General features: G+C 37.1%; 1 protein-coding gene across 1 annotated transcript; it reads right to left on the bottom strand.

Moving 5' to 3' along the window:
• Positions 1-845: 845 nt before the first annotated feature.
• On the bottom strand, positions 846-13,442 carry LOC106078729 (uncharacterized). Its single transcript, XM_056022416.1, has 2 exons — positions 13,262-13,442; positions 846-2,950 (listed from the first exon to the last, which is right to left on the bottom strand). The coding sequence occupies exons 1-2, from the start codon at positions 13,281-13,283 to the stop codon at positions 1,062-1,064; spliced, it is 1,911 nt and encodes a 636-aa protein (XP_055878391.1). The 5' UTR covers positions 13,284-13,442; the 3' UTR covers positions 846-1,061.
• Positions 13,443-13,970: the final 528 nt, after the last annotated feature.

Here is a 13,970-nt window from a genome sequence, read left to right as displayed (position 1 = left end):
TGTAGGAAATGTCACATGGAAATTCCATCAGTCGCCACATTTCAAAATCCCATTCTTAGCAAGTTATGCCTTTTAATACATTGGTGAAAAAGGATAATGATATAAAATTGAAAGTACTTTCGTTCTATGCAAATATAGCATACTTTTAAGATCTATTAATAGTGAAAAAAAGAGAGACATAAAAAAAAATGCTGCACAGGACATTAAATTACTAATAATCCCGAACTTTTATACACATCATTTTGTCGAGAAATTTTGTCGTGTCTCAAACACAAGGTCATTATAGACCCAGATAAGAATTTCACCTATTGTTGCTCCAGTACTCATCTGATGGCAATTTTTTTTTAATATAGAGAAAATTTGCAGTATCATAAATGAAATATGATACCATTGAAGATTTGAAGCAAAAACTGACATCTTTGTACATTGTTATCTCTAGTTCTGCAGAATGTGGCCATGACCAAGGAGCACCTCAGTCTGATTTAAGTTTCATATTGGCCTCCTTCAGTCCTAACGACTAGGGTTCATCTTGTAGGACACTTTTTCAAGTGACTATGGAGACCTATTATTCAGAGACACTCCCGTCCACATATATCGCAGGCTTTCGTTTTGATGGTAGATTGAGTCAGCCATTTTTCGTTTGACCAGAGATGTGAAATAAGCTTTGCATTTACATTATCGAGGCCATTCATGAAGGACCTACATCTATGTATATCACATATATCTGGCCCTATATTCAAGAAGCGCATATGCACACACACACACACACACATATATATATATATATATATATATATATATATATATATATATATATATATATATATATATTTAGCCTATGTGTGTGTTTGAACGTATCACATTTATCACAAATTATATACGTCAATATCATTTATAAAACATTCCTCTCATAAATGACCGATTTGATGTACACAACAATCACCTATGCTATCTAATCTTACATTATTAATATCTGTCACAGGTTTAAACCATTACCTAAAACCTCATGTCTAAGTTTTCACTTTCAGTTTCTCTAGTCTCCAATGAGCGTAAGTTATCTCCTAGATTTTTAACAAAGATTTACAGTAACAAAATAATCTTTCGTTGGCGCTTTCCACACATTCCGCTTGCCCCCTGTACAAATTCAGCCGTTCTATGACCTTCGCTACGACCAGTTTGCCTTGACCTTCTGTTGAAGCTCCTTCCTCCGTGAACACAGTTCCTTCGAACAAGGCGTCGCCAGGACTTGTCAGCAGCCTCACCTTGTATATCTTCCTGTTGTTCGCGTCTTTTTGAAGCGCCTCTGAGAGTTGGACATCGTCTATTTGGACAATAGACTTCAAAGTTAGATTGGCGCACAACGTTGTGTTCACGTTTGTCGCTATTTCTGACATGACATGTTGCGCCAAGATGGAGGCGAGTTTAGATTTTACATCAAGACTCGCCGAATAGCCCTTTTGCCCACAGAGGCAAAATTCAGGAGGAATGGGAATATCCGAACACGTTCTTGTAATTGGGATTTCCTGAAATAGGCTGACACCGTGTTTGTTTTTTCTAAGAGGTGTTTCGCTGCTTCCAAAGTACAGGGATTCTCGTAAAGTCTCAAAGGTGTCAAAGTGTGTGGTAAGACGGGCTGTGTTCGTTTCCAAGTTCTTTTCGACGCCTGGATACTTCGTTAAGAACCATTGAGGAATAGTAAGTATCGTGTAGGGGTTTCTGCTTTCCACCATACCGTGAATAGTCTGTCTTATTTTGCCTTGTCTTGGCCCGTGGTCGGAGAAGGTTATCAACAGAGTCTTATTGAGTTCCCCAGATTCCTGGAGCTTTTGATACTCCTGTAGCACCAGTTCATCTACAGACTTAAGATAGGTCATGTCATCATGGGTCACTTTGGACAGAAAGGTAAAAACAAAACTGGGCATATTGGTAAAAGTCTTCAGAAATTGACGGACGTAGTCCATGTGGAAACTAAACTCGGCTTGACTTCCCACACAGTCCTTGCCCATCTTCCACATTTCATTATCACGCTCTAGAGCTAGAGCCATCGGGCGACTGTTGTAAATAGTGGGCTTGAACAGAAAACCCATCTTCTGATAATGAAACGCCCCGCCGGTTGGCTGATCTTCGGTGAAAAGCGTTTGGTAGCCGGCGTCATAGAACTCCTTCCAGACAAGGTCGAGAGCGTCACCTGGTTGTTTGAATTCCCACCACTTTTTCAGCTCAGACCACGAAGTTCCCCCGAGGAGGGCCAGGTAGTTCTCGAATGTGTCTTTCCCGACCTGCGTGTGCATGGTCATGTCAAAGGAGGCTAGCTCTGTCATCAAGAAGTTGTATGTCTTGTTCATGCCACGTAAGAACTGATGCCTAGAGACGCCGTCAAATCCGATCATGATTACATTCAAAGTCTCCTTCGGGGAATAAAGCTGATCTCTTTTCTTCAACAGGGTAGAGTGAAGTTTCGAATATTCCGATCTCCTCGGGATGATAGAGTGATACGTTTTAGACACGACCTTTGACCCGTTAACCTTGCACATGGCGCGCAAAAACTCGGCATCGCTGTCAAGCTTTGTATATCCATTGACAATACTTGTCCAGTTCCCAACGACAATATCCCAATCATTTGATGGATGCCTTTTAATAGTTTGAAACTCACACAGCACAGCCTGATTGCCAAAATTTTCCTTGATCTTGTTTTGGTCAATACTAAGCGAGTTATTTCGCACAAAAGTCAAATCGGGCATATCTGATTGGCACTTGAGTGGTTTTTTGTCCATTCCAGCGTACCGAATGACATACGGTTCGAAAGGGTCCAGATGCGGAAAACTGCAAGTAGATAAGGTAAACGTTTTACTGACTAGGAATTCTCTCGGAGAATTGAACTTTAATGTCAGCATACAAAGTAAACAAAATGCGATCACTATGCTGAATGTTTGCCTTGTGGTGCAACAATCTGAAAAAAAATAAAAAAATTCTAAAGATGTCTGATAAAAAAAAAACAAAAAAAACATTTGATTATTGGTTACTGTGGCGCGGTGGCTGAGTGGGAAAGTGCTTTGCTTTCGAACCTAGGGGGCTTGGGCTAAAATCTTGATGAAAATTTGGATTTTTACATTTCGGAATTCTTAGGACGCCCTTGACCTCCACCCAACTCTAATGGGTGCTTGGCATTAATTGGAGTTAAGTAAAAGCGGTTGGTCATTGTACTGGCCACATGAAACCCTTGTTAACCATTTAAAATAGAAACATGAACTTTACATCATCTGCCCTAAAGTTTGCAAGGTCTGAAAGGGTGTTTTACTTTTACTGGTTATACCCTGTATTCTGATCTATATTTCTCTATATTCCTGATCGTTCATAAGTCGGTACCAATAAATCTGAACTTCTAGACCGAGCACCTCAACACTTTATCTTCTGAGAGTACTAAGCTTCGTATTACTGGTATTATAAATCTAAAAAACTCTAATGCTTCAGTCTACGTATAACTGCTGTTTCGTAAATTGGAGACAAATCTAGAAATAGTAAACAATTGGTGTATTATTATCTTTTTTTTCTTAGGACTTTTTAGCGCAGTAGAAACAAAATGTAAGCAAAATACTTTTATTGAATTCTTACCATATATTTGTGAATATACATGTATATATCTCATATATCTCTATCTCTCTATCTATCTATCTAAATATATATATATATATATATATATATATATATATATATATATATATATATATATATATATATATATACAGTAAGAAAAGGTGCATATTTAAACAGTCATTGCTAATTAGTAAAAATAATCTAAATAAAAGTTTTAAAAGTAAATATTTGACATACAAAAAAAAAACAATCAACGTATTATTTGATACTTTAACATGAATAAAGAACTCCTTCTTGGTTTCTCTCAGTAACTCACGTTTCTTTAATGAGCGGTTTCAAATCAAGGGCATCACTCATCAAATGTTCAGCTGCAGTGGCGTAGCTAGGAAATTTGGGTTCCGCGGGGCATGACTTCTTTAGGGGGCCCCTTCATTATGAATTTCGGACACTCATTTGGGGAACTCCTCAAGTGGTGGGCCGGGGTGGTTTTCAAATTTGGACATCCCCTTCCCTCACCCTAGCTACGCCACTGTTCAGCTGATATCACCGATAACGCTTACAAGATTTATTAGTCTTTGTTTGTTGCATTGATGATAATATATATTTTTTGTCACATTTAATTTGAAAATGGCCGTTTTCCGCAAGCCACTGACACGGGTAGAGATAGAAAAAATAGCAGCAATATTACTAAATAAGAACAAGTTAATAATCAATTATTTCTACCATTATGTATACTCCAGTACATCAAAGTGACTCATTTCAGATTTCAATCTTATTTTTTTCATGTTTTCTCCATTGGTAACTGATTGGTTTCTCTTAAGTTTTGACAGTTCATTGGAACAATGTAGGCTACCTGGAAAAGTTCGATGCTCATTCGTATTGCGTTACGTCTTTTGTACACAAATTTTGAAAATGCGTAAACTGTCTTTCAACATCTCTTATATATCAGTGAATGAATTTATCGTTGTATCAAGAAGGACATCCATATATATATACATATCTATATATATATAATTCTCTTCTTCCCTCAACAGTTTAAACGAGAAGTAAAGGAAAGATCACTCTCTTATTTTTGCCGATAGTCCACGAGAAAACTGAGAGGGGGGGGGGGGAAGAACACGTAGTCACAAAATAGCAGGGCCGGACCGTTGTAACCAAGAAATATCACTCTTTTTTTTTTATTTCTACCTCACGTTTAAAAAAAAAGGGGGGGGGGGGGAGAGTAATCTACTCTGTAGTAACTATCGACGCGACAGAGCACGCTCAAGAGTTTGGACACCATGGAAAGATCACTCTTTTATTTTTGCAACTCGGACGGATGGAGTTATCCTAGGTAATTTTAGAGGCAAAAAAAAAAAAGGGGGGGGGTGGAGGTAGTATTTATCCGTCACTAAATAGCAGAACCGGACTTAACCACTGTAGAGCCCTATGCGAAACGAATTTCGCGGGGCCAAGTTTGGGTAAGGATACGGATAATAAGTGAGAATTAAGAGTTTGTATTAGAAAATAAATTCGTCTATGCATTTTATTCATTCTTCACTACGTACAGAATTACTTTACGAGCCTTGCGTGTAGCGAAGTCATACAGTCTATTATAAAAATTCTATTTCCTACATAGATCACGCTCAATAGCAAGAATTACCAAATGTTTCAATCTATCTACGAGAATTGTTGATCTTAAGTAATTCTTCATTAGTTTGAGGCGCGAGAAGCTTCTTTCACTAGATTCCACAATTGCGGGTATTGCATAATGCCGTTGTTGTTTTTTTTATCGCGAGTAGGATTGACGTTTTCCATATTGAATGACACCCCAAAGTGACAATTTTCGTCTATATATTTCAGGAGATTTGTATGAGTTTTCAAAAGATTTTAATAATTTCCGGATATTTCCAGGGCTTTTTCGTATATTTTGCAATTTCAGGAGATTTCCAGGATCTCCTGTTAAATCGACAGGAGGCCCGGGAAATCTGTTATAAGTTATAAAATGGTTTAATTTAATAATTTAATAATTTATACACCTAAAATTAACACGGTTCCTATGAAAGTGCGGGCCCACTGCGGTCGCATAGGTTGCAGTGGCCTAAGGCCGGTCCTGCTAAATAGCGGCGTATGCTACGCCGCGGGTCGACTAGTAGAAAAAATATTTAAAATCCTAGGTACAACAATTATGAAGCTTTAGCGTGTAGATCTAAGTCGCGGATGCTCTGGTTACAATAACAGCACTGAACAACTGATCTATTTATAATAGTAAACATTTGTATCCATGGAAAGTTACCCAAAGTGAACGAACAATTGGAAGACAGTGTTCTTCTAGTGGGAAGCCTGGTCGAGAGGCCAAGTACGCTTGAACTTGTCTTGGCTTAGCTACCTAATTTATCCTAAGAAAGATTTACATATTTTAACATTAAAATACAACACGATTTTAACATTGATCAACAAGACATTGATCAAAAAGTATATAATATATTAATCAGTATTCTAAACCTCTTAAAGAACTTGACTTACAGTAATGAAGTAACATATGTGTGTGTGTGTGTATGACCAAAGCCCTAACTTTCATCACTCACAGTACTAAAAAGGTGGACAGAAATTATAATATATATAAGTCCTTTGCAAATTAAAGCTTGCTATTTATGGATTTTCCTTTGAATACGAATATCTTCATTATATATACATTGAAAGAATTGTCTTAAGTCTCACTTTTAACAAACTAGATTAAAAAAATGTGACACCTTCCAGTAAAACTTAACCACTACAGCAAGTAGTCGTGGGCTTCCGTTTTGGAGCTCGTTACTTCACTGTCACCCTAACATTGTGGTACAGAAGAACTATTGTTCCAGAGGCTATTGTTCGCTGAGTCTAATCGCTTGTTTATTTTGTTGAGAACATGAGCAGTCTATTATTTGTTTGTGAGAAGACAATGCTATCAGGTTTTTGTAATTAGAACCATATCGTTCGTCAATGTGTCACCCGCATCTATCTATCTATCTATCTATCTATCTATCTATCTATCTATCTATCTATCTATCTATCTATCTATCTATCTATCTATCTATCTATCTATCTGCATCTATCTATCTATCTATCTATCTATCTATCTATCTATCTATCTATCTATCTATCTATCTATCTGCATCTATCTATCTATCTATCTATCTATCTATCTATCTATCTATCTATCTATCTATCTATCTATCTATCTTTTTTAAATTTCAGTTTCAACTAAGCAACACGGAATATAGATCAATTGTATTAATCATTTGAAATTTGTCAAGCAGCGATGTCTAGCTTTGTAAGTTATCCAGTTTCAGCTCTGTCTGGGCACTTGACAAATTGGCCGCATTTTGAAACGACTAACACAATGTTCAATCTGAATAGGACCGTTATCACATGGTCCAGACTGAACATCTTGCCACATAGATTTTGTTGGTGAATAATTGAATGAAGCCACAGAGGCTGTCAACCATAATTGTGGCACTATCAGTAATCACTCCCACTAATTTCTCCCAAGCAAGAGAAAGATCCTCTGTGATGGTTGAAAATTCTTTGACAGGACTTCGCCAGTGGTGGTCCCATGCATGCTCCTCATAGCTACAAACTTCTCTGATTTCAAAACTGCTGTTTGTGCCCCGAATAAATACCAAGATTTTGAGCGGCATCAGATCTGTCTGTGGATTCTTCAGCGGCAATAGAAATCATTTCGAAATCTGGTCTGTTATTTTGGAATCGAGATATTTAATTATTTATCCATATATTACCGTTGCCTAGTTATTGTCTTGAAAAAGGTTGACACCTACAGCAGAATTCTGCTTTTCAGGACACAGTTCTTCCATCATTGCTAGCAAGGACTTTTTTTATGCGTTCGCCGTTGGAAAATGGCTTCATGTCTTTACTTACAAGGTCAGCAACTCTGTAGCTAGTCTTACCGCCGTCTCATTTTCTAGTCTCTTTTTGGTAAATATTCCCAAAAATCCTCCATTCCAGATAATCTAGCAATAGCGCCTCAAACCAAGAATGCTACCTAATTAGCGGCCCCCGAAAGGGGAAGAGACGCTATTAGTTTTGTGTGGTCTGTCTGTCCGTCCGTCCCGTTTAGATCTCGTTAACTACAAAAGAAATTGAAAATCCTACATCATGATATTTAAGACCATTCAAAGTTCTGATGCAACAGCTACTTTTTTTCTTTTCTGAAAGCGAAACATTTATTTTTTAAAATCAATTATGCAAGCAGTTTTTTTTTTCATAAAAATACATAATTTTTAAAATTATTCACTATTAATAATAACAAACACAGGAGGCTAAATAGTAAGGGAGAGGACAATTTACCAAATTTTTAACATATTTATGCAAACGCTATTAGATTTATGTCAAAATTGTTTTTTTCTACAAATGTATAACAAAGTTATACAAGTTTTGTCCTACTAACTACGACATTTACAAAAAAGAGAAAAAAAAAATTAATATGCATATAAGTGGAAAATAATTTAAAATAATTAATAAGTAGTTTCTATATATTATCGCATGAACTGCAGCGCGACACTACTTACATCATGGGCGTAGCCACGGGGGGGGGGGGGGGGGATCGGAATTTAGTGACTGATTTTTTGCTTTGATATATTTATTTTAGGTGAGATTTTAATACTAATCTATCACTTGCCCCAGCACAGCAATTGAGGTTTTGAGTTTAAAACCCCCTACCAGGGGGGTTTGAGTTTAAAACCCCTCTACCAGGGGTTTTCGCAGTTAAATTCCCCTCTTCTATAACACACAACAAAAAAAAAATGCAAACGACAATATCCCAAATTTCACGAGCACAGGTAAGGAAGATTTTGATTTTTAACCCCCCTCCAAAATTTACGATAAACCCCCTCTTCAATATAAAAAAAAAGAAAGTTATACACTCAAAATTCTATGAGCGTAGCCAAAGGGGTTTTGAATTAACCCCCACCCCCTCTTCAGTAGGGTTTGAAGCTAAAAAAAAACTTTTCAATATAAAAAAAAGCAAATTACACACTAAAATTATTTGAGCGTAGCCAAGACAATTGAGGGTTTTGAGTTTAAATCCCTTTCCTACAGATGGCTTTTTAAAAAGTTTTAAACCCCTCCAGATGGTTTTGAATTTAAAATCCCCCTACAGAGCGTTTCGAGGTGGAAAATCTCTCTCTTCAATATTATTCTAAAGCAAACTACAGTTACTAAATTCTATGATCGTAGCTAAATGGGGTTTTGAATTAAAAAAACAACAAAAAACTCCAGGGATTTTTTAGTATAAAACCACCAACAGATGATTTTGACGATAAAACTTCACTTTTCGATATAAAATCTAAAGCAAACTACAGTCACCTAATTCCAAAAACGTATTCAATAATGGTTACACATTTCTACCAGTGACTTAATAATGTGCAGTGAATAGTCCTCGGCCGAAATTGAAAAACACTAAATGTGGCTAACAAAGATGGCTAAGACAGATTTTAGGAGTCAGTTATAGAGATCGCGTGTAAATCAAGGAAATCCTATGCCGTACTGGGAGTCGACCCTTTAGTAAGATTGTGACAGAGCGTCGCATGAGGTTTGTGGGACATGTTCTACGACAAAATGAATTAGGCATAAGAAGAGTTGCGATGACATTCTAGTACAAATTGGCGCCACACATTCATGGAGGTCCTCGGAGCAGGTGGGAAGAGGCCTCAGACATTATTAGTGACAGATTTTTGTGGAAACAGCTTGACGGCGAGGGAGGGTCTAAGACAGTAAGAATAGCACAATAGGTTTTTGAAATAAAACTTTTTAATAGCAGGAAAATGCACTGTAGATACCTCAGAATATGCATTTTGTTGGCTTTCAATATCAGAAATAGTGCTTGGCACCCCAACCCCCCCCCCCAAAAGAAATCCTGGCTACGCCCATGACTTACATTATACACATAACTTAAGGATTTTTTTTTTACATTTTTAGCGGCCCCTGAAAGGGATAAAGACGCTATTACTTTTGGTCTAATCTATCTATCTATCTATCTATCTATCTATCTATCTATCTATCTATCTATCTATCTATCTATCTATCTATCTATCTATTTATTTGCTAACAATGAAACAATAACAATAGCGTGAACTTTTTTATAATATATAAACAGTACCGGATTTTAAAAAGATGATGATTCAAGATCAGTGTAGGCCTACTTAATAACTCTAACAGTTTAATATGAATGTTTTCAGGGGCGTAACTAGGGTTTTTGGGGCCCGGGGGGGATTGACCTCTTTGGGGGCCCCTTGCATTTTGACATTCGACATATGACATGAGGTAATGTACGCAAAAATATATAAGCCTCAAATCAAATTGGTTCAGTATATCAGTAAACTTAACAAAAAGTAATCATCAAGACTCTTTTAATGAATAATACCGTTGTTTATTAGTTAAATAATGCACAAGCGACAAATCTAAATTGATATCGCTTCACGTCCTGCATTCTGTGCAGCAAAGACATCTATAACATCAACTACATCGATACTTTCTAGTATTTGTGACTTCACTGATATTAAAGCCATGATAAGCCTTTCTTGCGTCATTGTGCTCCTGAGATACTTTTTGATGAACTTGAGCTTTGAGAATGATCTCTCACATGACGTAATGGAAGAGGCCTGAGTTAGCGGTATTCGGAGGAGGTTGCAATGTCTGAGCACACGTAATTCACATATGAAGCCTGTTTCCTCAATATGTCTATTGGTGATTGTATTACTGTTTGTTGATGAAAAGTGCTCGTGCATCAATGACATCATTGAAAAAACGATTTTCCATTTATTTCATCAAACAAACAGGAAAAGTAGCACAGTTTGTCACAAGCGTGTCTTCTAACAGGTGTCTTGGTTCAAGAAGAAACCCAAAGGTATCCATTTTCTTTCCAGCCTTTGGAATCTGCCCTTCATCTCCATATGAAATCTGTCCAGCACATCTGTCGCAACACGTTTGAATTGCAGTTGTATTGACAGTCCTACATTAGAACTCAACTTCCCATCAAGTCTTTTCTTTCATATGGTTGTTTTGATTACAGGGAATCCATAGTATTCACTACCTTCTTTTGATTTTTCGATGGATTGGGTTTTTGTCAGTTTCTCATCATTTTGCAGAAAGCATGAAAGGGTACTAATTTCTTTAGCAGATTCCCGTATATGCAGTCCAGATTTTTGTAGTTTCTTCCGAACTATATTAATTGGGCACAGGAGCTTTGACCAGAATTCAAGATAGGCAAAAAATTCGTAATTTTCCACTGCATGAAGAAGATTCTGTGCTAATATTATATGGCATTACGTCATTGTTGGTTGTTTATGTTTTGTGCGAAAGCAAAAGGATTCAGAGTATACAAAAGTGGGAAAGATCCATATCTCGTTATGCTCGAGTATAGAAATACTCCGATAAGTGGACTGCCGTATTCACCATCACAACTGCTTACAAGTAGAAGACTCAGGGAATTATTCCAACTGATCACAAACTATTGAAACCATTGGTAGCTGAAAATGCAGAGACATTACTCAACGAACGACAGATGAAAAGCTAAGTGAAATACGATGCAAAAGCAAGACTACCTAAAGATTATTCTGTCGGAGAGTTCGTCTAGGTCAAACATGGCAGAAAGCAGTTGTCATAAAAAAAAATTCAGCACCCAGATCATACATCATAAAGACAAACAATGGAATAACATACAGAAGAAATCAACGCTTTTTAAATAAGAGTTTCGATGAAGACATCTCTGGGTACTATGATACCGATGAAGACAATGAACTGCAAACTGTTGCTACAAACGAAACAGACGGTTATAGACCAACGTCTAGAGAACTTGTTCAGTCAAGACAACCAGAAGTGGACGAATTGTTAAAGTTCCTAGTAGACAGTGCCGGTCGCAGTGGGCGCCGCGCTTTCATAGGCCCCGCGCTAATTCCAAGTGTACATTATTAAATTAAACAATTATAACGAATATAAAATAACAGGGTTTTCGCGACCTCCTGATTTTTCAGGGCCTCCAGGAAATCTCATGAAAAGGCAAAATATACGATAAAGTCCTGAACTTTTTTTGAATTTATTCAAATCTCCTGAAGAATAGACGAAATTGACGTTTTGGGGTGCCAATAAATAAAAAGTAGCATTGCGAGGCTGCGAGCTTTCATTTGATAAAAATTTATTACAAAGACGAAAGTAGGCCTAATTTCTAATTCAAAAAATAATAATTTTGACATTATGCTTATCCCTACCCAGACTAGGCCCTGCGCGATCCGTTTCGCATAGGGCCACGCAAATGCTAGGGCCGGCCCTGCTAGTAGATATCACTACTAAGAACTTTAAAAGGAAGGGTGTGATAATAACTTCAATAGGAAGGATATATTAATATTATATGATATTACGTCATTATTTTTCGTTTATGTTTTGTTCGAAAGCAAAAGGATTAGATCATTAGATGTAAATAAAAAGAGAGAGTTTCCATTGGATTGAGGAAAGATGAATAAAGGGGTAATAACTCGAGTGTGAAGTTTAATTCTGAAATTATAGACGCCAAACCCGAATAATGGACAATTTTAGCATTGTTAAGAATAACTTTTAGTTATACTCGATTCTGTAAATTTTGCTTCAAGGTTAATTAGTGTAGCCATATAATACTCGCCATTTAGATCTATTATTAGTAAAGGTAACAAGATACCTGGAATTCGCTGTATATCATGCAGTTTTATTCGTGGCAACAAAGTTTAAAACAGACATACGTTTGCATACATAAAAATTGATCTATCGGGCAAAAATATTTTGAAAATATTTAGGTTTAGTCTTTGTGATAAATTTAATCCATAAATGTTGATTAAAAAAAGACACCCGTTGACACTATTTGTCAATCAAATATATTAATTTATGTATCTACAAATAAATTTCGGACACCCATTTGGGGGCCCCCCCTAGGTGGGGGCCCGGGGGGATTTTAAAATTCTCCCCCCCATAGTTACGCCACTGAATGTTTTGTTACATTTAAGGCTAAATATTTTTTGAAATGTGGTAGTTCCTTGATTTATAGGGTACTGCTCGGCTGCAAAGGCGCTGTGACTGAGTGGTACAGCGCTTGGTTTCCGAACCGGAGGTTCCGGGATCGAATCCTGGTGAAGACTAGGATTTCTAATTTCGGAAACCATAGGGCGCCTCTGAGCCCACCCAGATTTAGTGGATACCTGGGTAAAGCGGTTGGTCGTTGTGCTGTCCACATAACACCCTCGTTAATCGTGGGACTCAGAAGCAGGTGACCTTCTCATGTGAGTTGCAAATGACAATGTCTAAAATACGGATATTTTAATCTGATGCCCATTTCCAATGTATTGTACTTAGTAGCCGTGTGCATTTTGATTGCTTTCAAGTGTATTTTTATGTGTATAGGACATTATGAGTGGAATTTTTCATACGAGCTTCATTAAAAAACAAAAAAAAAATTATTATTATTAATATTGATATGTATAGTGTTAACAAAAAAAATGCCTCTGAAATTCACGTATTAAAAGTGTCAATTAATTTAAACACATGAATAGTGTTATCGGAGACAGCTTTTGTATTCTATCTGCCATTGTATGTATTAAAAACAAATCAAACGTCAAAATATATTTAAGCATAACATCCATTTTGAAGCATCTAATAATTTACCTACACAGTTTGCTTTTAATCCCCATGATGACGCTTGACCGCCTGCAAGAGGTGGAAGTTCACTAGCAGCTGACCACTTCCAGGAGCAGACGGTAGCCGCACACATTAAAGCACTTCCAATAGTAGAGTTTAGACAAGAGTTGAAAACTAAACCTGGATGATTCTGAGTTGTCGTTATTACTGGCTTCAACTCCCAACTCCCGTCTGCTGTCCCCCCCCCCTCCCCAGCTAACAAGGACAGTCCAACCACCACACAAGTCGCTGGCTTGAAAATTGAACGCGTCTGTGAAATCCATGATTATGGAGAGACAAGATCGTCGCAAAGTTTAATGATGAAATTATCAATCAATAAGATAGAGATATAAACCTAAAGCGGGGTGAGGGAGAATGAGAATGAGATGATCTCCCTTTGTCATGAACTCCAAGGGGCCCCATTGTTCAGCTTAAGAATTCTACAATTTAGGTGAATATTTAGTTAATAGTCATAATAGGGCAGGAATGGATGGGTGTGGCTAAAATTAGTCTATCACTTTCTCTCTCTCTTTCTTTCTTTCTCTTTCTCTCTCGCTTTCTCTCTCTCTCCTTCTTTCTTTCTCTTTCTCTCTCTCTCTTTCTTTCTTTGTCTCCTCTCTCTCTTTCTCTCTCTCTCTTTCTTTCTTTCTTTCTTTGACTCTTTCTTTCTCTCTCTCTCTCTCTTTCTTTATTTATTTGTC

This window comes from Biomphalaria glabrata, chromosome 3 (assembly GCF_947242115.1).
Source record: "Biomphalaria glabrata chromosome 3, xgBioGlab47.1, whole genome shotgun sequence".
NCBI lineage: Eukaryota > Metazoa > Mollusca > Gastropoda > Planorbidae > Biomphalaria > Biomphalaria glabrata.
The sequence above is the reverse complement of the archived record's forward strand: the minus strand, read 5'-3'. Positions and strand labels throughout refer to the sequence as shown.

Excerpts from the sequence above, each read along its gene's own strand:
- LOC106078729 (XM_056022416.1), bottom strand. The coding sequence starts at position 13,283 with ATGGGGATTAAAAGCAAACTGT. Across the intron at positions 2,951-13,261 it reads GGGGATTAAAAGCAAACTGT|ATTGTTGCACCACAAGGCAA; the intron begins GTAGGTAAATTA and ends ATTTTTTTTCAG.